At 40.4% G+C, this 25,420-nt stretch overlaps 1 protein-coding gene across 1 annotated transcript in view; it reads left to right on the top strand.

Moving 5' to 3' along the window:
- The first annotated feature begins 3,239 nt into the window (after positions 1–3,239).
- The window catches only part of LOC133215318 (amine oxidase [flavin-containing] A-like), a 38,686-nt gene continuing 16,505 nt past the window's right edge, over positions 3,240–25,420 (top strand). The window contains exons 1-4 of the mRNA XM_061359290.1: positions 3,240–3,361; positions 15,085–15,179; positions 17,348–17,485; positions 24,786–24,890. Of these exons, the coding sequence (XP_061215274.1) occupies positions 3,283–3,361; positions 15,085–15,179; positions 17,348–17,485; positions 24,786–24,890 (417 nt within the window). The 5' untranslated portion in view covers positions 3,240–3,282. The remainder of the gene's footprint in view (positions 3,362–15,084; positions 15,180–17,347; positions 17,486–24,785; positions 24,891–25,420) is intronic.

Genomic DNA, 25,420 nt, shown 5'->3' with positions numbered 1-25,420 from the left:
CCTTCACGTTAATAATCTTACACATTTTGCAAGCTCAGCAAATTGTTACTACAATGCATTCACTGAAGCAGACATAAATCAGCTAGACAGGTTCCTGGGAAATGGTTTCAGCAACAGTAGCTTCTGGTGCTCACCCTTCACAGTGTTGCCCCTGGGTTTTTTATAGTGCATAAAGACCCATTAGTGAGCATTTCTTATTCAACTCTCTGTTCTGAGCAACAATTAATTTCTTTCCAAATAAAAATGTATCTATTTAGAATAAAGTTTTCTTCGCTGTAAAGATTGACACCCCTTTACCTTCTGTTGTTTTCTGAACACGATTCAAATTTCTCTTTTAAAATGCAGTCATAACATTTAGGAAAAGAGGATCACTGTCAATATGACACATCACTTTCTTCCTTCCCTTCTTCTTACACTTTCAGCAGGTCCTTAGCAAAAACCCTGATAGACTCAGCTGAGATGTTCACAGAATCTCCATGATCATCTCCCATTGGTTTCTTCCCATTGTTCTCAAGTGAGGCTTCAGAATCTGCTTGGTTGTGCTGTTTTGGGTATTTTTTTTTTTCCCAAATCCTACGTGTCTGCAGATCTATATGAGCTAAGGTAGAATTATTCTGAGGTCTCTTATTTGTATATACAGCAGTTATGCAGTTCTGACAGGTATTGCTACCCTGAAAGATGCTAATGCCCAAGATAATCCTTGGTAACCCCTTAGGTATTTTTTTGGTCTTTACTCCAAGTTTTCAGGCAACCACAATATGTACCATTCATCTTTTGATGTCATCTCTCATTGTTAGAGCTGCTTTAGGGAAAATTACTTCAATCTCCATTGCTTTTTAATGAGCCTGTGGCAGCTCCTTTTAGCACTAGAGATTTTTTTGCAAGTTTATCTATCAGCAAGTTATCTAGACACACACAAGTTTCCTGTTGCTATCACAGAGGATGTTTTTGTTATTTTTTTCTAAACTTGGCCACTGGATCATGAGGGAGTGTCGTGGTTTAAGTGCTGTTCTCAGATTAAAGGCAAAAACCAGCACTGCACCAGCTGCTAAGAAGGAGAAAACTAACAGCTTTATTTTGTAACATTTATATCGTAACAACTTTTTGTAACATTTGTAACATTTATCATAACATTGTATTGTAACGTATATCATCATATTTATGTTGTAACATTTAAATGTTACAGCTGAACCCAGGACAGAGAGGTGCCCATTGGTGAAGCTTTTTATCCATCAGATTCCCAGTGACCTGCTCGCTGGGGCCAGCAGAGCTGTGAGAGCAGGTATCCTTACCAGTTTCAAGAAGCAAAGACTTTTTTTAATGCAAAATAAGCACAAACAGCAGTTGGTACATTACATTTTCTGTTTCAGAATACATATCCCTCTCACAGTCTTGGAGTGGCCCCTTTTCTCTCACTTTAGCATGCAAGTAGCAGCAATCTCAGTGATAATGAGCCTCTGTGTCAGCAATCTCTCAGAGCAGTAAGGATCTTGTTCTTTTTATTTGCTATAGCACCTGGCACTTGTATGTCTGCAGCTAGCACAGCACACTTAATTAGCACTGCGCACATACCTTACTTTATAAAGTACCTGCTTGGTTTTGGAGGAAGATTGATTATTCTGGCTCTCATACTGTTGCTTAGTGATTTCATATATGTTTCTACATTCAGTCGCTGCTGTCCTAGAATCAGGATGGGTTGGGTTGGAAGGGACCTTTAAAGGTCATCTAGCTCAACTTCCCTGCAGTGAGTATAGACACCTTCCACCAGATCAGGCTGACCAAAGCCCCATCCAACATGACCTTGAACACTTCCAAGGATGGGAAACCTACCACCTGTCTGGTCAATCTGTCCCAGTATTTCACCACCCTCATTGCAAAAAAATATCTTCACTATATTTAGTATAAACATACCCTCTTTTAGTTTAAAAACATTAATCCTTGTCCTATCACTACAGACACTATTAAAAAGTCTCTCCTAATCTTTCTTATAAGCCCCCTTTAAGTACTGAAACTCTGTAATAAGGTCTCCTTGGAGCATTCTATTGTCCAGGCCTGTCCTCATAGGAGAGGTGCTCCATCCTTCTGATAGTATTTGTGTCTCTCCTCTAGACCCACTCCAATGAGCCTTCCTCATTTGTCACAATTAGCACACACCAGAAGCCCTAATTTTTCCCACTGTAAGAAAGCCAAGGCATTTCTGAAGCCCCTGCCTGTGTAGTATTGCACTCATTCTCTCCTTTGGTCACAACCAGGTATGGAATATGATTGCAGAATTGGGCAACTCTCAGAACTTGTATCAATATTTAACATGAAGTGGCATTAGGATTTTCTGCAACTGTGTAAATTGTAAAGGTCTTCTGTGCTTACTTGGAAGGGAATGGACAGGCTCTCTATTTTTTCTCCTTCGCTTCACAGAGATGACATTTACACTTTGGCAATAAAAACTGTATGAGATGTAAAATGCAGGAAAAGGAAGAAAAGTCAGAATCACCATGTACACCATGTATTGAACCACCTGGTCTAGTAGAAGGTGTCCCTGTTCATGTCAGGACATTAGAACTAGGTGATCTTAAAGGTTTCTTTGAACCCAAAGCATTCTATGATTCTATCAAGGCCTTAGTTCTTCAAACCTGAAGCGTAGCTTGATATATTTAACGTATTTCAGAGCAGTAATAGTAGGTAAGTACAAACAAAATTGGTATTTGGCAACCAGTTATTATTTCAGGCATCATCTTTGGGAAGATACTTTCATGCAAAGGTTAACCTTCATTTCCCAGCTCATGGACAGAATGCAACTTGATCCTAGTGCAAGGTGGAGCTTCTGTATTGCTGTAGCCATTGACACATTAGATCCATGGACCTGCTCCTCTCGCACACTCATTGCTAGCACATTTTATAAATTTCAGTAAATAAACAAGGGTTGGTGAGTGCACCCTGCAACAGGCATCTTTTGTCACCCATCTGCATCCTGTCACCTTCTCGTGCACCCATGACAGACCGGTACCGAGCCGGGACCAGACAAAGCATGCGCTCGGACGCAGAGTTCAGCTGCCCTCCGCCTCCGCAAGGGTCTCTCACCGCCCCTTCGGGCTGGGCCGGGCCGGGTGAGTGGGACAGCTCCGGAGAGGCGTGGCTAAGGGTTACCCCCTCTCGACCAGAGCCCATTGGTGGAGGTGCCTCGGGTTCCCGCCCAGGGGCGGGGCCAGGGCGGGCGGGACGGCGCGGTGCTGTCCGCCCGCCACAGCCGGGTCGGAGCATTTGCTGCCGCCGCGGAAGGACGGGATGGAGACAGGGGCGAGGACAGGGCGCAGCGGCATGGCCGGGAGATACGACGTGGTCGTGGTCGGGGGCGGCATCTCAGGTGGGTTCGGGTTCGGGGGCGCGGCGCGGTCCCCGGGCATCCTCCGGCCTCCCTAGGAGCATCACTCCAGTGCTCGGGGTCGGGCCGATCTCGGCTGGACGGCGCGGGGCCGGGGAGAGGTGGGGCAGGGGGTGGCTCATTCCCACGGCTGGTTGTAAGGCTTAGGCGATGATTATAGAGGGTGTCATGTCCTCAGGGGCGTCAGCTACACTTGGGAAAATAAAAACACAAAACAAAGGGGAAAAAATATCCCGGTTGTTATTTTATCACGTGTTTGTTGCTGCCTGCTCTGTTTTGTACTTCGTGCTCGTCAGAAGAGAGTCTGTAGGAAAACTGACTTTATAATGCCCATAGGTGAGGGAGAGTGCAAGGATACAGGCTGGGACTTTTGCATCCCGAGAAAGATGGTGTTTTGAAATTGTGCGGTTTTAGGTTGCTCTAGCAGCACCGGCAACATTATTCTTTTGGTAAATGCGGCAGAAGAACATCTGGAATAGCTGTAAAAACATGTTAGGGTTTGTTACTGTGAGAAGAGCTGGGCTACAGCCAGCTAAATTCTCCCAGTGCGATGGACTCTTCACACTTTGCTAGGAAATACTTCTCCAAACACTCTTCAGATCTACTTTAACACTGCCAAGGTACATTGTGACCGCTGATTCTCATGCTTAACACCCCCTTACCCCCCACCCCAGAAATAATTATTCTTATGGCACTTAACTGTGCCTAGAATGAGAATGGTGCTATGATGCAGAACATCTGTTTGGTTTGTCAGTTGCATAAATACTGTGTTAGCAGCTTTGGCCAGGATTCAGTTTTCAGAGTCTTTACTACACTAATGATAACGGTGAGTTATGTCACTTCAGTGATACTACAACCATTATGGCTATAGGTAAAATGAGTTTTTATTAGAATTGAGGAGGAATTGGTGGATTTCCTTTCTTTACAGTGAATTAATGCATAAAACAGCAAACAGTTTACTTAATTACATTATATAATTTGCTAAAACAATATTAATGGTTTATTTTTTGTGACAATGTAATTATTTAAAAATCTGTAGAAAGAAAGAGTTTGGACATAGTTTTGCTTGCTTTTTTCTTTTATCAAATGCCTGGCTATTTTTCTGCTATCATGAGTCATTGGGTCTTCATGCTTAAGGTTCAGATAACAGAGTGCCCTTAGGAAATTATCACCCTGTACTGTGTGCAGCTGATGGTGGTGTGAACTTAATGTGGTTTTTAGGGCTCCGAGAAGCTCTTTTTCTCTTGCTTCTCCAGCTTTCCGAACTGTAGCAGTGATTTGGAAAATGCACTGAGCATTTCTAAGCAGTATCTTGCTTCACTAGTACAAGAATTAGTAAGTTTCTTCAGAACACTCATGCCTTGGACTAAAGCCTGGTGCGGAGTCTGAAATGGAGCCAACCAGGAAATTCCGAGGCGTTGCAGTCTCTGAAAAATTGTCAGTGACATTAGGAACACAAATAAACATGTCATAGCACTCTTGGGATACAGGAACATTTTTCTTACCAGTGGAAACTGTTATGTCACTCCAGTAGCATAAAAGTTGGTGTTTGCCTGTTATGAATTACAACTGTCATCATTTGAAGAAAACAGCCTTAGAAAAATGGACTATAAATGCCTTATTTCATAATTAATCTATCTTCAATATATAATACCATTCATAGCTGGGCACTATAATTCCTATCAGCTCTTGGTTTGTTTTGCTTTTTACACAGCTTTTCTGTCCCCACTGTTCCTGTACCACTGTACCTATGCCTCAGTTCTGTAAGAGGTTATACAGCACTGCTTTCTGGTCTTAAAAGATGTAATCTGTATCCAGAACTTTGGGACTGGTGGGATAAAAACCACGCTCCGGTATGGACAGGATTTCCCCTTAACATGTCTCTGACTCCAGTCTTGACTTGCTGCTGCTTATTTCTGTGAAGATCTACTTGAAGTTGTCTTATCTGCTAAGATTACTACCTTCTCTCCTTCTGCTGTGTTTTAAATACTCGTGACCTGATGTTTGCAAGAAAGAATGGAAAACTTTGGCATAAACTAGGTATTTACTAGGAATAAATGAAATATGCATCAGGTATAAACAAGGTGCTTGTTAATATATTGTGAGATTCCCTGCAGTGAGATTGTGGCTTTAAAAATCAGTTGTACAATATTTGCAAAATAAAGCTCAAATCATGACTGGCATCTCTGGAATTATCTATTCCTCAACATGAATCATGCTCTTGAGAACAAATTTCTGGACAACCTAATGCACTCATCTATGCTCCTCTCCTCTGTCTGCATGCATCTGTCACTCACAGTGACACAGAATCGAGTCTGCCTGTGGGAAGCTGCACTCTAGGGGTGGAGGAAGCTTCTGCAAAGTGTGCTTCGGAGTGGGGAAGCCCTTGGAAGAACTAATTTCTGGTAGATTCTATTGCTGATATTTTCCTGCTGTACTCCATGGAATCACGTTCAAACAGCCCACACTTCATTAGCAAGTACATTTGGACCCCTTCAGAGAGGGAGCTGCAGAATTTGGGCTAGTTTCCTCTTTTCACATGGGCGCACATGTTGAAAATGTGGATCACAGCCAGGAAAGGCCCCAGACACGTTTGTGTCATTTGTAGTGGAAATGTCCCCTGTAATACAGTTAATATTAATTATAACATTTTATACAGTAGCATATGAAATAAACTGAAGCTCGAAGTTTAAGACTTTCCCCATACTCACAGGGAGGTCTTAATTGTATGCCTTGAATATTTCTCCCATTTTCTACCTATAGGGTTTTCTGCTGAGCAGAAGAGGGTATTCTGGTTTCGACTGATTTTGACCTTTTACTTTTACACTTTGGTTTAGGCTATTAAATTCCCTCATTTGTTAAACACAGCAAGCTGACAGCACATGGTGTGCCATGCGTGTGTGTCTGCTTAATCAGCAGGATCATAACCCTGACATCCCATCAGAGAATCCTCTGCTGCTTGGGTTAAAGGGCTACACTAATTGAGGACTAGGACATTGTCATCCTCTGTGTTGACTAACTACTGTATGGATGGCTTTCAGAAGTTGTCCCTTTTATGTAGCAGATCACTGCTATACTTCTTCTGACACATTGTCCACACCTCAGCTGTTACCTGCACCTGAAGCTAAGGCCATGGTTACAGGGAGGTTTATATTTTGGCTCCATACCCCTAGGATGCAGTGTGCACAAAACTCTGAGATATGAAATCAGCTACAAGGTCCAGGATGTTCAGTCATTCCTCGGGGATTGATTGTTAATGACTGGTCAGCATTAAGTGCTCAGAGAGTTTGACAGAAACCTCAGATATTTCAGCTTTTCAGATCTAGGAAGTGGCTGCTGCCTGTATGTGATCTGCAGTTCCTTACAACTTTGTAACTGACCCTATTGCAGCATATTTTTACATGGATAACAAAATGTGCTATGATGACGCAAAGGCTATCTCTTTGCCAAATTTTAAGTTGCTGCTAGAACTTCCAAAATAGGAGTAAAATAGCGACATGAGTTTTCAAAATCAAAAAATGTTTGTTACATGAAGGTTTAGAAATAGCCAATTTTGACTAAGATTTTCCAGCAAAAGAATCAGCCTGAAAAAACACACCCTGAAAAGTCTCTCTTAAATAATTCAAAATCTTGCAAAAGTAGAGTGTAAACAAAATACCCTAATTTGTTTCAGTGGAAAGTCTGGGCTATATTTGCTTGCCAGCCTCACCTTACACATGAATTTTGAACACTGGGAGCCAAGTTTATCAAAAGAAGGCAAGGGACGTTAAGAATGCTTGTTTACATAATGCAAAACAGAGACATATTACAAATGGAGAACAATGTCCAGAAGCAGACAAGCCCAAGAAAACTTGTATACAGATAGTCTTGGAAGACATTTCAGCACATCATGTTACCAATACAAAGCACAAGGGAAGAACAGTCATCACTGAAACTTATGCTGAAGATTATAATTCTTTGATATGGATAGTTCTCATTTCCACATAAAACCACATTTCCACATAAAACCACATTTGCTCTTAATTAGAAGCAAGGGAATCTCATGGCTCAAAAAAATGATGCTTAGATTTGCCAGCCACATGCAGGAAACAGCACTGTCTTCTGTTGCACTTAAGGAGTCCAAAGGCCACACATTGTAGGAGAAGCCGGGATGTAAAAATAGTAGCAATTAGTCTTTGTGCTGGAATAAACCTTATGACACTCTATTAAGGCTTTTCTTTTTTTTTTCCTCTCTCTCTCTCCAAGGAAGGGCACTATGTGTTGCGTCTCTTGCTCCATGATGTGAGGTTGATGGGATGTGAGATGATCGAGAACCTTACCACCTGAGCTACCCACACATTGGCTGAGGTGTCTGAGTGAAAGAGTGAATAATGAGGAAATGCAGATTTTCCTTGCTTGCTTTAATGGCTGCTCTAATGGCAGCACAACTTATGTTGTATACCACTTTGTTTGTTTTGACAGAATGCTGTGCTGCTAGTGGGTGGTGGTGTCAGATAAACTGTCAAATACACAGTTATTGGTAGAAGATACAATCAGTCCCACCTGTGTAAATCTGGATTAGATTTCAGTAGATTTTTCTTGTGTTCTTTCCTTTTCCTTTTCCTTTTCCTTTTCCTTTTCCTTTTCCTTTTCCTTTTCCTTTTCCTTTTCCTTTTCCTTTTCCTTTTCCTTTTCCTTTTCCTTTTCCTTTTCCTTTCCTTTCCTTTCCTTTCTTTTTTCTTCTTTCTTCCCCCCCCCTTTTTTTTTCTGCATTGTTACTTCTAAATTTACCCAGAATTTGACCTGTAGAAGTGCAATAGTTGGTTGCTGAATCTATCCTGTGTTTGTCTCTTTACATCTGCCTTGTCCTGGACTCTGGCTGCCTGATTCCTTATTGTTTTCTTACTGGATTTAACAGGAAAGCTGGTAATTAGTGATATTGTTGTCACTGAGTATCAGAAATTCCTACATTTTGGGGAATGAAGAAATAAATAGCAATATTTCACAGAGCTCTTGGTTCCCCATGAACTGCTAGGAAGCTGACTTGCTGACTGTCATTATGGGAAAAGTTTACAGCAGGGACAAAACTAACAGGGCCCTGTATAAAGTGTCATAGATATTCTGTACAATAGTTGCAAATAAACATAAATATCCGTTTCCATTTGCCTCCTTCATAATGTGTTCTAAAGTTTTGCTACTAAAGACACAAAACCCTATGATGTAGAGCATGGGTTTTGGTTAAGACACTCCTTCCTTTGTGTTATGCTTAGTACCAGATATATAGTTTTGGTCAAAATATGGTTGTGATGTGTTCATTATATAATCAGATGTAAAAATATTATTATTTTCTTCATCTTTCATAATATTTGTCATGTTGTTTTCTATGGTAAATGCATCATTTCTAAACATTGTCTAACCCAGGAGGTAACTTGAGTAGTCCCAGCAGGTTCTGCCCCTGGATGAAGAATGTGTTAGGTTTCTTTCTGGCAAAACCAGCATGATTCATAATTAGCAAATTCAGAGCTCCTGAGAGAGCACTAGGAACATATAGCTTGTCCTTGAGGAGCAGTTTTAACATTATTTCTCAGGTTTAGGTGAAAGGTATTGAAAGTTCAGAAAGAGTGTTTCTGTTAGCTAGGTAGGTCTGGAGTCTTAAGAGTGTTATTTACTCCAGTAAGCAAAATAAATATTCAATTAGTTAGAACAGGTCTCTCAATATCCTAGCATAACAAGAACAGGATGGTACAGGCATTATGTCTTTTCTGGGAATACCTATGTTCTTGATATTTGTGCCAATGACACTGATCACAGTTTAGCAACAACATTTTTTCATATATTTATTTAGCTGAAGATTGCCATTTAGCCATCAGGAATTTATTCTGCCTACTGAGCAAAACAATTAGCAGTAGTTAGAAAATACGTGTAATTATATTAGATGTTTCCATTAACTAGATAATATCAAACCATCACCATCATCTTACCTGGTGGTGTTCATTTTAAGGGAAGGTGGATGTTGCATTTCTAACCTCATGCTTATATTAGTTAACTTTTTTCTGTCTTTAGGGGAGTGCATTATTCTGGGGAAGAGATGTTTACTGCAATGGGTTTTGGACTTGAAAATCCGAGTGGGTGTATATGGAGGAGTGGATACATCCTCAGGACATAATTCTCTGTCCCCGCTTACTGTGTTTCTGTTAACACTTGCCATGAGAAACTGCCTTTGTACCCTTTAGAACATGGCTTGCATCTGATGAAAGCATTTAAACAGTAGTGCCACTGAAACCAGTCAGAGTGGCTGGTATCAGTTGAACAGTGTACTCTGTAACAGAAAATATTTGTTCTCTTCTGGTTGCAATTTTTGCTGAATCAACTGGATTATTTTTGCTTGAGGGGAAGAAAAGAATTGATGAAAAATAAGTGAAAAATATTTACCTGATAATGACAAAATAAAAAAACACAACCTTATCCCCAGAATCAAGTATTCTGCGTCAGTTTTGTGAAATAGCATGTGGAAAGATAAAATACAACTTGTGACAATCAGAGAGTTAGTAATGTTATAGATTTAGGCAACATGGAAGAGGAAATTAATGTAGACTTATGATCAGCAATGCGTATTCCTACTGGTTTGTGCAAATTAAAGGGGCTGTAATTTAGTATCTTGTTGTTGTTGTTGTTCATTTTCAATGGCAATTTTAAATCTTCAAATCCTCAGTATGTGAAAAAAAACAGTTCCTTCATTCTCAGCCTTCTATATGTTGCTGCCCATCTGTGATTTCTCTGGTCAGCCTGATATAAATGAGTACATTTTAATTATATCGTAAAACTTATTTGCATAAAATGGTGCACACAACAAAACAAACAAACAAAACCCGAACAAAACAAAAGAAAAACAACAAAACCATGCAAGGTAATGAAAGAGGTGAAGAAGTGAGATGCTACCCTTGGGTCATGGCAGAAAGGTTTTAATCTCTTATTGACAGGTTTATGTTTACTTGGCAAAGAAACTTCTAGCTGAATAATGAGAGCTTATTCTAAGGTGGGCACTGGCAGATATAATTACCCAGTTGCATCTGGAAAAAGCTAAGTTTTTCACCAGTGAAATGATAAAAATAATCCCAGCATTAGCATGCTGTTAGTGGCATTTTCACAAGGATATGTTGTCAATTGTCTTACTTTACTGATGTGTATTAGCATAATGTGCGAAAAACTTTAAAATTTATTCCCCTGCTTAAGATCAGAAAAATGTAGAGATTTTCCAGAAAGCTTTTTTCTGTACAGTGCTCAATTAAAGCCTGCTAGGTTAGAACACTACAGTAATGGCTTAGTAGTCTTTCACACAATGTAATTATCCCACTCCTGTGCAGCAGGGTGATTCAACAAGCATTTTATGAAGGAATGTTGTATTAGGTTGTTTTTTTTAAACTTTTAACCCAATGGAGGATCCATAAAAGCAAACACACTTTTTCAAAGCAGCTGGCAAGTAGGCAAACAATGTGTCCAGAAAACCAGCAGAAATTTACCTTTTCAGTATTAACAGCAAACTTCTGCCTTTTTTTTGGTGTGCTCAATACAGCACGTACATAGTGGCCTCAGTTTGAAAGGTTAAAAGGTTGGTGCCCTTCCACTGCCCTTCTGTGGCTTGGAGATGTTCAGCGTGCATTACTTAAGAAGTATGCTGTCTCTGGAAAAGATGCTGGTGGTTTTTGCTTCTCATCATGGTGTATCAGTAAATCTGTTTGATGCTGTGGGTTACAGAGCCTAAATTTTGAAAAGTAGAATTACTCTATTACTGTAGAATTACTATCACATTTCCAATAAAGCAACTTTTTAAAAACACCCACTGTTTGTGCTACAGAACCTCTATCTGTTCATAATGCTTTTTATGAATTCCAGTGTTGAGGCAACTTGGAACTATTCTCAGGAATGCTACCCTTATAACCGCTTCCATACAAAATAGGCAAATATTTCTTACATTATGGGGCTCACTTGGGAATCAAACTCAGGTCTCTTAAGCCCCAGTCTTGTGCACTACAAGTAGAGTTGAACCTTTCTTTCCGATGAGGTAGAGGCATGCTCTGTTGTATTTTCCATGAGGAAAATCCAGTTTTGTTCAACATCTCTGTGTTTCAGCCATGGCGTATGTCTTATAGTCTGCAGATTGGCTTGAATTCATTTTACTTGCTTTTATTTATTTATTTTTTAACTCTGTATCTGGTGTTTTGATGCATTTGAAACTGCTTTGCTTGATAGGATTATGATAATTTTCTGAAAGGAAAATAGCAGCAGTATGATCTCCAGTGGCAGCAGCAATTCTGAGTCCTTAATAGTGCTGCAGAATCAATAGGAATGGGGATTTACCACATGGCATCTTCAGATGTGGGGGAGCTTGCTGTGAAATTGCCATAGAAGCCCTTGTGGAGGATGTATAAGTCATATCTCCTTGTTTATTCTCATCTAATAACAAGTGACTTTCTACAGCCAGATACTTCAAATGAGGCATGGTTTTGGCAGTTTTTTTCATCTTTCTGGGGCAAGTAGTTACTTTCTAATTCATAGAGTGATATCTGGAAGGACTGCAGCCAGTGATTTAGTGTAGTTTGCTTGGAGGAGGTGGAGGTGGCAATGGGGCACAGCAGTGGCCTTGGTTATGGCAGGCAAGTCCCTACTGCAGTCATACAGGCATACTCCAGTGATTTTTAAAATACCTCACCTGAGCCCTGGCTTCAGCCTGAGAGGTCACAGCCCAGTGCCTGGGTTTGCCCAGGGCACTGTGGACATCCACAATATCCCAGGACATTGTGGTGTCAGAGCCCATGTGTGTTGGAGGGTCATGGCTCTAGGGGAATGCTCATGTTGCAGGAGGCTCTTACGGTGTGAAGGTCCTGCCCTCTCCCTTGGCAGCTCCTGGAAGGCATGCAGTGTCCCCTGGGGAAGTAATGGAGATGTTGGAGAGGAGGTGAAGACTACATCTGTGTGGCCCAAGGGGAGCTGAGCAGGCAGAGGTGGGGCAAGCAGCTGGAAAAGAGAAGATTTCATTTCTTCCTCTCATTCTTTCCCCATCAATCAAACAAATATATGGTCACTCTCTGGCAGAGGTACTGAAGGGTACTGGAACAGCAACAAAAGTCTTGAAAATTCAAGTTATGGAGAAGATAAAGGGAAAATATTCAATCTATTCAGTTGCTAATTGTGTATCAAAAGCATGTAGGCTACATGATTGTGGTGCTGTATCTGGTGCACTTTGGTCACATAAGAATGAAGCTGAAGAGTTGGGCTCCATAGGCAGCTACATAGTAATACCCCATGTGTGGGTGTTGACTCTAGTCTTCCATTTTCAAATAATTTTATTTCCATGGTTTAAACAAATAAATACATAGTAACACTCTTTAATCAACATACTTTGCACTGTTTTGATTTCTGAGTTGGGCCCTCTGACAGTTGCCAGCAAGCCATTGCTGTCCCAATGTATAGAATCATAGAATAATTAGGGTTGGAAAGGACCTTAAGATCATCAAGTTCCACCCTCCCTGCCATGGGCAGGGACACCTTGCTCTAAACCATATCACCCAAGGCCTCGTCCAACCTGGTCTTGAACACTGCCAGGGATGGAGCATTCACAACCTCCCTGGGCAAACTATTCCAGTGCCTCACCTCTTGCCCATTCCCACTCTTGTATCTATGAAGACTGTTTTTTTCTTCTGATCAGTGTCTAAGGTGACATTTGGTAAACAATAACGAAATTAAAAACCTGTAAAGCTAGAGTGCAAAAATTACAGGTTAACAAGCAAACAGGTTAGAGAACCTCAGCCTTATTGCCACATGTTCTTCATCCTTCAACAGCCCTTCTTTGTTTAGACTTATCATCTAGTTAAGCCATAAACTAGTAGCAAGCTTAACTTCCAACCCAGTCCAGTGCAACCATTATTCTTCCTACACAGCTATGGCATGAATATAGCTCTCATAATACAGCATGGAGTGATGGTGTTAGGCACTAAGTATTTACATAAAATGGTTGTGGTTTTTTTTTTTCATATCTAGGCCAGATATTTTTCTGCTTCATGTAGGATAGGATAACACATAAATGCACTGTCCATTTTTTCAAGACTTGTGTATTTGTGGTAGACTTTCTTACAAGAGAAATTTATAATTTTGTAATTCTTAAATAAGAATTATGCACTCATGCCTGAATGTCCAAGTGATATTTATGCAGAATAGAGAAATTCAACTTTTATTTTATTTTATATATGTAGGAAATTTTTTTTTAATATGTTTTCCTCATATAAAAAAATATTCGTAAGAAAATACTTCAGTTTGTATTCCCAGCATTATAGACTTGTGTCTTCTATGCTTATGTTGTGGAAGAAGAGAATGCCATCACAAAAGTATTGAAGAACTAAATATAAAAAAAAAAAAAAGAAAAAAATTACATGTTCTCTATAGACTTTCATGCAGGAAAAACATGATCAAATACTATTGAAATAAATGTGATCAATTTAGAAGATGTTCACTCTACTGAAAAATTGCTTCCATTTTTGAAAATTAGGAAACTAAATAAATAGAAGAATCAAGTATACTCCTTCTGCTGCAGCAATCGAAAGAATATAGTGTGAGGATGTAAATTTATTTTTAGATGAGAATGGAAATTGTATATATAATTTTTTTGTCAGTGTAAGCCATTTGAACTTCCCCAGTTCTGGTTTCCAGTGAATGGTAGTCCACTCCCCCATTGAAAGATTATGTGCACAGAAGTTGATGGGTTTTTCTGTATTGTCCTCAGAATAAGCAAGTACACTTAATGCTACCCAGAATAATTCCTCTCCTCTGGTCTTTTCAGACATGCATTCTTTGTTGGCTCATGAACAGTTGCTTTTAATCACATTTTGAGGTAGTGTAATAAACATGAATATAATATTATTATTCTTTACTGCGGGCTATCTTGGAAGTTCTGATCAATACGGCTGGCTTTCGTATACTTAAGGAGGGGAAATGACTCCAAAGAAACAATGTCTCAGTGCTAAATTGGCCTGCAGGGCAGTGGGATAATCTGATTTCACAAACTCATAATTGCTTTTTACAATTTCAGTTCACATTTGTCAAAAGCAAAGAGGACTCCTGTCCTGTTGAATTTTCACTTGTCTCTACTGCCTCCATCACAAAGTCCCCTAATTAGATGATTTTTGCTGTGTCCATAATTCTTTTTATAAAGTATCTGTGTTTGATTGCCATGGTCAAACTCCATTGCTTAAAATTAATCTTGACAATAAAGCAGTCTTTCTTCCTGCATTTGAATGAGGACAGTGAATAGCAGTAGAATGGAGAGTTGATGAGTGAGAGAAGAAGTTGGAAGCTTACCTTGCTGTAACATGCCTACTTAATATAGTATTATTTCTATCTCTATGGCACACCAAGCCCCTCAAGCTGGGTTCTGCCTTTCTAGGTATTGTGCAAATGAAGAGTAGCATTTTTGTCCCTTAATAATTGAGGTTTTACTGGTTTTAAAATGCCAAAATACTAACTGGAAGGAGGAAAACTTCAGTCTGTGAATGCTACTTATGGATATGGTTATAACATGCAACTACGCAGCAGCCACATGATTTCTGTGATAAGACATGAAAAGTTTCTCACTTCTCTCAGGAATTTTTGAAAAGAGTATGGAAATCTCTGACCTTGAAGCTTTGGTTCAGTTTTTGACCATTGCTTTAAAGCACTTTGTCTTTTTCTGGTAGGTTTGTCAGCTGCCAAATTGCTGTCTGAGTCTGGGGTCAACGTGGTGGTTCTTGAGGCCCGGGATAGAGTTGGAGGAAGGACATTCACTGTTAGGGTAAGTGTTTCATGAGATGCTGGACTCTCACTTGTGCTGATCTACAGTGTGGCAAATGTCACTCCTGTCTTCCAGAAGAGCAAGAAGGAGGAACCAGGGAATTACAGGCCAGTCAGCCTGAACTCAGTCCCTGTGAAAGTGATAGAGCAACTAATCCTGGACAGCATTTCCAGGCACATGTAGGTCTAGAAAGTCATCAGTCAGCATGAATTCACCAAGAGGAAGTCATGCTTGACCAGCCCGATAACCTTCTATCATAAAAAAACTAGCTTAGTAGATGAGGAGAAAACAGTGGGTATTATCTACTAGGACTTCAGTAATTCAACACTGTCTCCCATAAGATCCTCATAGACAAGCTGATGAATTATGTACTGTTTGAGCAGCCAGTGAGATGACTGAAAACTGGCTGAACAGCCTGTTCCACAGGATGGTGATCTGTGGTACTAAGTCTAGTTGGAGGCTGGTAACTTGTGGTGTACCCCAAGGGTCAATAGTGGGTCCAGTCCTGTTCAGCATTTTCATTAATGATCTGAATGATGAGGGGACTGTAGCTTCTTTCCCATGAGGAAAGGCTGAGAGAGCAGGGAGATACTCAAAAGCTGTCTGGATGCAGTCCTGGCCAACCTGCATTAGGAGACCTTACTAGAAGAGGGAGGGTTGGACCAGATGGCCTCCTGAGGTCCCTTCTGACCTCAACCATTCTGTGATACTGTTGGGTTTGACTTTTGCCAGGGAGAAAAAGGGGAGTATGAGTTCCCAAAGCAGACAACTGTCCCAAGTTGCCATCGCTTCCATCAAGTAATAGAGCTCTGTTTGAAGAGGTTGCACTGCAATACATGCCAGTGGACTTCTCTTGACAAGAGGTGCTTTAACATTGGACTGGAAGTCTGAGAGCCATCAAATGAGTCTTTGGTACCTAACCAGAAGCATGTAATACCATTTTAGCTGCCCTAGGATACCTTGCCCGGCATCCAGCTCAGGTCTTCCATGGGTCATGAAACAAATCTGTAGGCCTTGCTCTGCTTGGGTACCTTGGGCTGTCTAAAATTGTGTTAAACATCCGTATTAAGGTAATTGAATTCCACCCACATAGTCCATACCCTTTGTCCGTGGCAGGATCTGCTCTGTCTTTAACATTACAGAGGAAAACTATCATCTTGAGACCATGAGTATGAAAGCATTTCTCCTGTCATCCCCATCTCCCTTTGCATACTGTAACAGACATAGTAGCTAAGAGCCCTATAAGAATCAGCCTGAGCAGAGCCAAACATCATTACAGCTCAGACATGCATTTTAACACAGCTAAATTATCTGAAATAACACTCCTGCTTCTAAAAATGGACCATGTCTTAGCTGCCATTAAAAAAAAAATGAGAGAAATAAAAAGTCACCTGTGGCACAGGGTAATGTAATACAGACATTACTTCTGCTCCCCAGCCTGAAAATAAGGGAAGTTTAAAATATATCAGATGCCATTCCTGGGGAACCAGAGATAAACAGTGGTGTTTCAGCAGAAATCATTGTGCATGAAACATGAAGCATAAACACCATTCTTCTGTGACACTGAGAATGCCTAGCTTAAAATGCTCACTATAAACAGTGTTAAAAAGAGTTACCATCTTGGAAAATCAGCCTGCTTGTAATAGTATTCATTCCTGAAACCTTTGGCTTTCTTTCTGCTTCCCAAGTGAGCATAATGCTGGCCTGAGGGATGCGTGAAGCAAGCATTGCTGGGAGCTGCTAGCCAAAGCACACCAGGCTGCAGCCAAGTTATGCAGTGCTGGAAAGGAGATTACTCTCCATGAATGCTGCAGTGCAGTGCTCAGCATCCACTGCTAAGCAGTTATTTACAGAGAAAACAAGCCTTGGTGCTGGAGGTGGTTTCGACAAATGGTTTGCGGTGTTTTGGTTCGATATTTCTTCAGATTCTCTTATCTTTTGTGAGACCTAAAAGCCAATGCTAAAAACTACAGGGGAATTTAAACAAGAGTTAAACCAAATTGCACACATGTGTGACAGAGTGAAGACACTGTGATTTCTGCATGTCTGTGATTACATGTGCATGTAGTTGCAGTGCTAATCAGTATAGAATTATTCACTCTACTTCTGCATTTGTATTGAGGAGCATCCTGTGCAGCTTTTGATTCCTGTATTCTTTCTTTTAACAGAACGATCAGGTTAATTACGTAGATGTTGGTGGAGCATATGTGGGACCTACCCAAAACCGGATTCTCCGGCTGGCAAAAGAGCTGGGTATTGAGACCTACAAAGTGAAATTCGATGGCAATATGATCCATTATAAGGGGGTAAGTATTGCATTTTTCATGTTGAGGTACCTAAAGGTATCACTGAGCCTGGGAAATTTCTGACAGTCACTGAGAGTGTTTCATTTACAGCTCAATTTTAGTCATCCAATAAGCACCTGTTTGAACTGTTGTTATTCTATTTTAACTTACTGAGAGTGTGACTGAGAGTGTTCTTGTTTTCTTTTGTAAAGTGTTTAAAAAAATGGGACTAACATCAGTTAAAAAATTTGGGATACATTTGGCACCTGATTGTCTTTGAATCATGTCCTCTAAATGTATCGTCTGAAGAATTTTTTGTGGATAAAGGCCAAATAAAGGCCAAATTTAAATAAGAAAAAAAATTTAAAACTGTTGGATACTAATGAATGAGAATACTAGGCAACATTATATGAGACTAGTATGGGAGTAAGTGTAACACTTTTGCCCCACTTACGTAACTAGATTCACGTAAGATCTCTCCCAGACCTGTAGCGTGGTATTTGTTTTACTTACAAATGGATGTTTGGAAGCTGGACATCTATTATGAGACTCATTGAGATTCCCTCTAGCCCCTTCCATGTCTTGCTGTAAGCTTCATGTTTGAGATGTAGGGCAGTGGGAGTACAGATGGCCACTCTTGAGCAGGTAGTGGTGGTTGAAGTGAATTAGAATGAAGCCTGTCTTCAGAACAGATTTCCAGCCCTTGTCTTATATCTTTAGCCAAACAAATTTTTGCTCAAGTCTTAGACAGGTCCTATTGCCAAAACAAATACAAAGGGAGAGCAGTAGGGAGAGCAACAAAGAGGTCTAAGAGTCATAGGTATGAGGTACAACTGTCTATCTCCATAACTCACAAACTACACTTTCCAAAGACCATAACTTCTTATATTTTTTAATATCCTTTAGTTTTGGTACTTCCCAGACTCTGGTAAAAGGTTTGAAGCCTATATTAATCAGAGTTGACATACCTGATAGAAACAGGTCTAAGTGGTGGAATTTTAAGTGGCTTCATTTCTATTATTTTTCCACATTTTCCATCCAAGAATTAGACCAATGTGTTCATGCTGCAAAGTTTCATCATCTGGTTCTGTAACCTCTCCTTACTGGGCAGATTCACTTCATGCTCGTAAAATAGTCACATCTTAAATAACTGCATAGCTAGTCTATAATTCTAAAAAAGTTATTTTACACTACCTGATGTAAAGTTGGAGAAATTCAACAGCAAAAGGACTGGGCTGATTTGTACCAGCTGAATGTTTGGCCCACTCTATTTTATTTAAGCTCAGACATGGATCTCTTAGCATCCTAAAGGCACTTATGTGTGTAAAATAAAAGGCTCTAATGGATTACATGAATTTCAGCCCTTAATCCATTTTAGCAATGAAGCTGCATCTTTTTTTTTTTTTTTTGTTCCATGTTACATTATGCATGTCCTTGCTAATGACCATGTAATTTTGTAAATTTTCTTTGAAGTAAAAGTATGTTTCTAAGCAAGAGGCAGCATTATGAGCTATTCAGCTGGATCACAGGCTGTGGATCAGTTGTATCGTGGCCCTGCCAAGCTAACTGAGGTCCCCAAAAGAGGCGTAGTTGTTGGACCAGGGTGACTGCAAAGGGGGTTTAAGGTCTCCCAGTGCAGACAGACTTGAGCACTGAAGAAATAATGATGCTTTTTCTCCAGTAGTTCTCATTTCTCCCACATTGTCTTCCCATCAATTACAGGTTTTTTTGTTTTCTTTTACCTAGGGTTTCCCACAGCTTCCTCTCCATACCCTTTCTTTGAGTCATCATGTAGTCACCATGCCCTTTGTTTCAGGTATCTGTTGTTGAATCCTTTCTTACATCCCACTTCTACAAGAAGCCTATTGAAAGCCATCTGTGTAGCCCTGGCTGGGTTGGTGAATGCGCAGGGCTGTAAGGGCTTATACATTTTACCTACCCTGTTACCATGCTGTGATGATGGTGAGTTGGCCAGGCAGGGATTTGTGCTCTCCTGGCTATAGTTACACTCCCTCATATTCATTAAAGATGCTCCAGGAACCCAAGCACCCATGGTATCTCCTAGATAGAAAATGTTAACAAAGAGATGATTTGATATTAAAGGATCATTGCCCCAGAAATTAGATATTAAACTGAAATACGGATATGTTCAGTTTCTTGGGCTAATATGCTGTCAGCCTTGGGCCATCTGCTGCCTTTCAGGTTTGAAAAGTTTGACTGAAACTTCTCCTTGCATCTCATCTGCTATTTCTGTCATCTGATGGCTGTCAGGGAGCATGTAGCTGGGGATGGAAAGGAAGTTCTCTCCCCAAGGGCATTTCTCCAAAGTCTACAATGTTGTGCAGTTTTGTCTGAGGCAAGAGGGACAGTGTTTTGGGGAATGACTAAACATGTATATATAAGGAGGAAATTCTTTCTTGTTATATATAAAGAGGAAATTATTTCCTGTTAGGGTGGTGAGGCACTGGAATAGGTTGCCCAGGGAAGTTGTGAATGCTCCATCCCTGGCAGTGTTCAAGACCAGGCTGGACGAAGCCTTGGGTGAGATGGTTTAGTGTGAGGTGTCCCTGCCCGTGGCAGGGGGGTTGGAACTAAATGATCTTAAGGTCCTTTCCAACCCTGACTGTTCCATGATTCTATGATTCTATGTCTTCAGATTTTGTTGCAACAGTCAGACAATTGCATATAATCTCTAGCACCCCCAGATTAGGAGATTTTTGGTCTTTTGTGTACCATGCTACCCATTTCAGTCTGGCTTTTCCTGAAGATTTCAAGGATACTGCTTGGACTGAGTTAGGAGAAAGCGGGGAAATATTTAATCCTAGCAGTGGAAGCAGCCAAGGGGAAGTGAAGATCCCCAGAAGGATTTCTTGAGCTTCTATGCTCTGAAAGGAATTTTTCCCATATGTGTGTGGAAAAATTCCACATGTTGCAAGCTTTAAAAAACATGTTGCTTCATGTGGTCAGGTTCCCTTTGTAGTTAAAATTTATTGAAGAAATCCAAATATATAACTATTGTTTATATTTTTAATTATTCTTCGTTCATTCTTTACTTCAATTAGTACAGTAACATGGACTGCTTTGATGTCAATTGGGAATTTGCTTGTATCCTGTCATTGTAAATCTGTAACTTCAAGCTGTAGATTTTTATATGAGCCCCAGATTTTCCTTCCAGCCAAATGGCTCTGTGACTACTGTCCTTTAATTCATCAAGAATGCTTTAGGACTGAGAAAAGGCAGATGTGGTGTAGTTCTTCTTTCTCAGATGATACAGAGAGCTTTTTATTTTTACAGAGGTCCTTTAAGGCCAGGCTATGTTCTGTTCTCATCTTCTCTTTAGTATAAGACCCTAGAAAGTAAAGGCATTAGGGTTTTGGTGCAATATTAAACTTCTCATATAAATGCAGTCCTCTAATACCTTGCAGCAGCACCAAGCTCCAGTATACATAACATTAGTAAATAAAGACAGATTTTGCTTCTTTGTTTGTTTATGATTTTGAGAACAAGGTAACACTTGACAAAAGATGAGCATTCCTATGCAGTAAATGATGTCTACCTCAGGGCTCACACCATAGTGAGCTGCTGCTGTAGGTGGATGCACTATGGGTGGCCCAAGGGCAATAGCAATCCCTGCTCTGGTGCACAACGGATGTTCCTCCTGTACTTCCTCATGTGCAGCTTTTCCTCAGCACAGCAGGCAGGAGACAGATTACCAGACTGCCAAAATTGTCTTCTCCTCTTGCACAACTTTAAATTTGAAGTGGTGTCACAGCTGGGGCAGCTTGGGCTTAATTCCTGTAGTTATGGCTACAAGCCACAGTGTAGCCCTGGGCAGAGAAAAGAGACACCTTACAGAGCACAGCTCTCTGCTGTCTTTCCACCCACGAAGTACGGAGCTTAGGGGTATTGTTTCCTTTGGACTGGTGTGGCGTAACTAATACAGGCAGGCAGTAGGACCTAAATCTGAGGTCTGCAGGAAAGCATTCAACGTGCCAGGAAAAAAAAAAAAAAAAAAAAAAAAAAAAAAAAAAAAAAAAGATAAACTCAGTGGTCAGGCAGGCAGCCTTATGTTAGCATGGGAGCAAAGCCAGTAGGTTATTTGTCTTCCAGTTAAGAAAACAGTTGTTCTCAAAATAATACACCCAGAACACTATAAACTTGTTTAAAATGGGATATTGCAAGACTTTGCTTGCTTGCAGTGATCTCCTCTGTGAAACACGCAGCCAGAGCTGCTTTGCCTAGTAGGGAGACAATATTAAAACCAAATGAATAACTTACCAGCCCCAGGTCATTTGGGCTAAATTTATTCCCTGCTGTGGAGATACTTGTGCAAGAGAGAAGGAGTTGAAAAACTGATGTGGCTAAGGCTGTTTGCCATATGCTCTCTGGCAAGCAATGGGAATTTCTCTCCTGGAATTTGTTAGAATTGGGCTTTCCTCTGATCAGTTCCCACTTCTTATGTGTTCGGCCACCCCTGCATAAGGAGTTAGTGTGTCTAGGAACTATTTCAGGCCCTCTGAATTCAGTCTCAAGCTCTTTCAGGTCTGTTAGACTGTTGTATTTTTCCAGCTTTTCCTGCCCTTGGTCTCCAGTCTTACTGAAGTTATGGGGTGGTTTTTTTTTGCATGCAGAGGAGAGCAACAAGTAATGCAGCTTTAGACTGCTATGTATGTTATGTTAATCTCCCTGGGCTATGCCATTGACCAAAGATGTGAGGTTAATAATGTTTTCAGATAGGTAATGAAAGGATAGTTATTTTTTCAAATAGCAGGTAAGTGAATATCCACTGTGATGCGTGTCATATTCTTGGTCAGTCCTCAGCAATTTGTGGTTCTGGTGGTCTAAAGCTAGCGCAAAGGTGGAAATGTTGGAGGAAAATATTAGCCAGGCAGTGGGAGTGTTCACTGGCTAATTGCCCTGTCTAAAGCAATCCAGATAGTTCAGGAGTTTCTCAGCCTGTAGCTGTTGAGCACGGTAAAGTTAATGCTGGGGGCTGGGAAAGTTGCTTTGATGCAAAGCTCATCATAGAGTTTCTGGGAGAGACTTTTCTTGGGGTGTTGTTCCCAGCAATATAAGGAATAGGAATGGCTGAAAACAAGAGGAGGAGAGAAGCTTTAGAAGTTATTTTATTATTTTTTTTTATTATTTTATTTTTTACTTTCTTTTTAGAGTTAAGCAAGCCAAGGATAGGAGTGGCATTTGCAAGTTACACCACCCAGTGCAAACACAGTCACTTATCAAAAAGTCTGTTGAAAAGAGGTATCACTCAACAGTAAAAACCTGGAAAGTTTTCACTGCAACTCCTGAATGGCAGGCTTATTTTTTTTCCCTTTGTCCCTTGCAGTATCGACATGACAGAACTGCAGTAATAACTTATCTTCACCTGTTGTTGGGTGGCCTGACAGCTTTGCACCTCACCTCTGCATAAGGGCAGAATTATTGGTGTTAAAGCATGTGAAGGAAGGCACACTGATGTTACCTGCATTCTAACCAGAACAAAAGGTCTAGCGATAAATGAACTTTGAAGCAGTATTTGGTGATCTTTTGGGAAAACAAAATGTTGTGCAATAAGAAGAAAATTATTAGCAATATATTACTGCTTTGTGTAGCAATTTCCTTGTTTGATACAGCATGGGTTTATGATAGTAAAAGCTGTAGCATACATCCCTTTGCATGTGTTTTTTTTTGGTCCATTTTTCTGTGGCTGAACACACAGTGCTCCAAACTGGCAGTGAGAAATTGTACTCTGGAAAACGAAGATGCAGTGTCATGCAGAGGATTCCCTTGCTGGTAATTCATAGGAGAATTTTCTCTGCCCTTGCCACGGCAGGATTGTGTTTTGCATACACACAGGCACTTGAAGAAGGCTGGAGCAGCATTCCCTGCCCATCGTCCTCCAACTCCCTAAACCAGAATGAAATGGAGATAAAAGAAACAAAAAACCCCCACCAAAAAAAAAAAAAAAAAAAAAAAAGTTGTACACAAGATTAAGATTACGTACCCAGAAATCCAGAGGTAACCAACCACCTCCAGAATCATCCTGGTGAACTGAAAACTTGGGATTTGTTGGGTATTTAACCAAAAGACTTTAAGCACTTGGATCTCAAACTGAACTAAGTACTGAGATTGCTCTTTGCTTGGCCCAGAGGAGAGATTACTGTGTCTAGACTGAACAGGAGAGCATATCTGCAGATGCACTCACTGAAAATGGGGAGGAGTTATACCATGGGCCCACATGGACCCCAGGGTTCGGCTACCACTGCAGCCATCTTCTGGGGAGAGAAGAACCAAGCAGTTTTGGCCACAGCAAATTTTCTCTCTCTTACCCATGTACTCTTGTCTCCTCCATTGTACCTGCCCTGAGGCTGACAAACATTCACTAAAATATGTGAATTTGGAATTTTTTTACTGCTTTTTCCAAGTTTGAAATCTCACTGTGGTCTCTGAGTTTCATTTGCACCATTTATCTTCCTTAAGATCTTTGCAGAAAAATGTTCTGAAGAATATCAGAAATCCATTTGTATTTACACACACATACACCATTACCAGTAGGGAAGACCTATACATTCTCTTTCACTAAGCATGGGGAAGGCACATTTGGCTCCTGCTTAGTGTCCCCCTGTCCCTGGGTCACCATCTCATGCATTTGCAGCCTCTCATTTGGTCTGTGACTCCCACCTGCCAGGTGTGATGTGCTGGCATGGTATGCACTGCACTGAAAAGCACATTGCACACCTCTTAGCACCGCAGCTCCTACCTGTCATCATCCAGTACATTCGCTGCATCCTGACACGTGACCTCATGCAAACTTTTGACACACCTGAAAGAATAAAAACAGTTAAAGAGGTCTGATGAGAAATTTGCCGTTGATTTATATGGGTGAAGGTTCCAAGCAATTTTATATGAGAAAATGTTGCCTACTCATCCAGTCCTTTCAGATTAAAATTATCACAAAGAACCACCTGCTGTTGGACAGTTTTGCTTATCGTGATATCACAGGATTATCCAAGAGATAATAATTATTATCTGTTGCAGTTATGTTTTATACACACTGTAAGTGCCGATACCATTTTTGAAACTGCATAGATTTTTTTCTTCCTGAAGCCAAAACTCTTTTTTGGCGCTTTCTTTGTTAGGTTTCTACCAGGGTACTTGGAATAATAAAGAGGCACATTTGCTTTTATGGGTGAGGTCTACCATAAAGGTGCTTAGACACCAAAAGGCAAAAGGTCAACCATGTGATGACTTTGAGAGCTGTTCTTGTACAATGAAGATATGCTCTATTCTATTTCAATTGCTTACGTTCTTATGTGTATTTTAGGGGAAGTCATGCTGTTTCACAGGTATTTCCCCTCAAACATGGAATCCTTTAGTTTACCTGGACTACAATAACTTCTGGAGGACCATGGACAAGCTGGGAAAAGAGGTAGGCTGTGTAAATTGCATCTGTTTCTTAAAATGTTCATGTCACCATAAGCAAGTCTGGTTTTGGTTTGTTTTATATCTGGCAGGCATTTTTATCACTTCTTGTTACAAAAAAAAGAAAAGAAATATCCATCAGAAAAAATACCTGTGTTGCCCAGGAAGTATCAGGAATAACAGGGCTTCCAAGGTGCCTTACAACCCAAACCATTCTATGACTCCATGAGAGGATACAAAAAGGTCCAAAGGCGTCTAAGATATCTGAAGAAAATAAGGTTGAACCTCAGTATACGTATTTTCTCATGCCAAGGAAAACCATTCCATGAGCTGGGAAATGAGAAGGGTATTTCCCCTTCCCTTGTGACAGCCTATTTGAGTAACGACGATTTTTTTTGGGGGGGAGGTGGTTGGTTTGTTTTTTTTTTTTGTGGGGTATTTTTTTGTGTGTGTGTTTTTTGTTGGTTTGGGGTTTTTTTTTTGTTGTTTTTTAGATGTCTAACAATCAGCTTTATTTTATGTCTAAAATTTTATTTC

Source organism: Neopsephotus bourkii, unplaced genomic scaffold (genome assembly GCF_033783945.1).
Source record: "Neopsephotus bourkii isolate Nb327-2 ecotype Australia unplaced genomic scaffold, CSIRO-AGI_Nbou_v1 NB_962, whole genome shotgun sequence".
NCBI classification, from domain to species: domain Eukaryota; kingdom Metazoa; phylum Chordata; class Aves; order Psittaciformes; family Psittacidae; genus Neopsephotus; species Neopsephotus bourkii.
The sequence above is the reverse complement of the archived record's forward strand: the minus strand, read 5'-3'. Positions and strand labels throughout refer to the sequence as shown.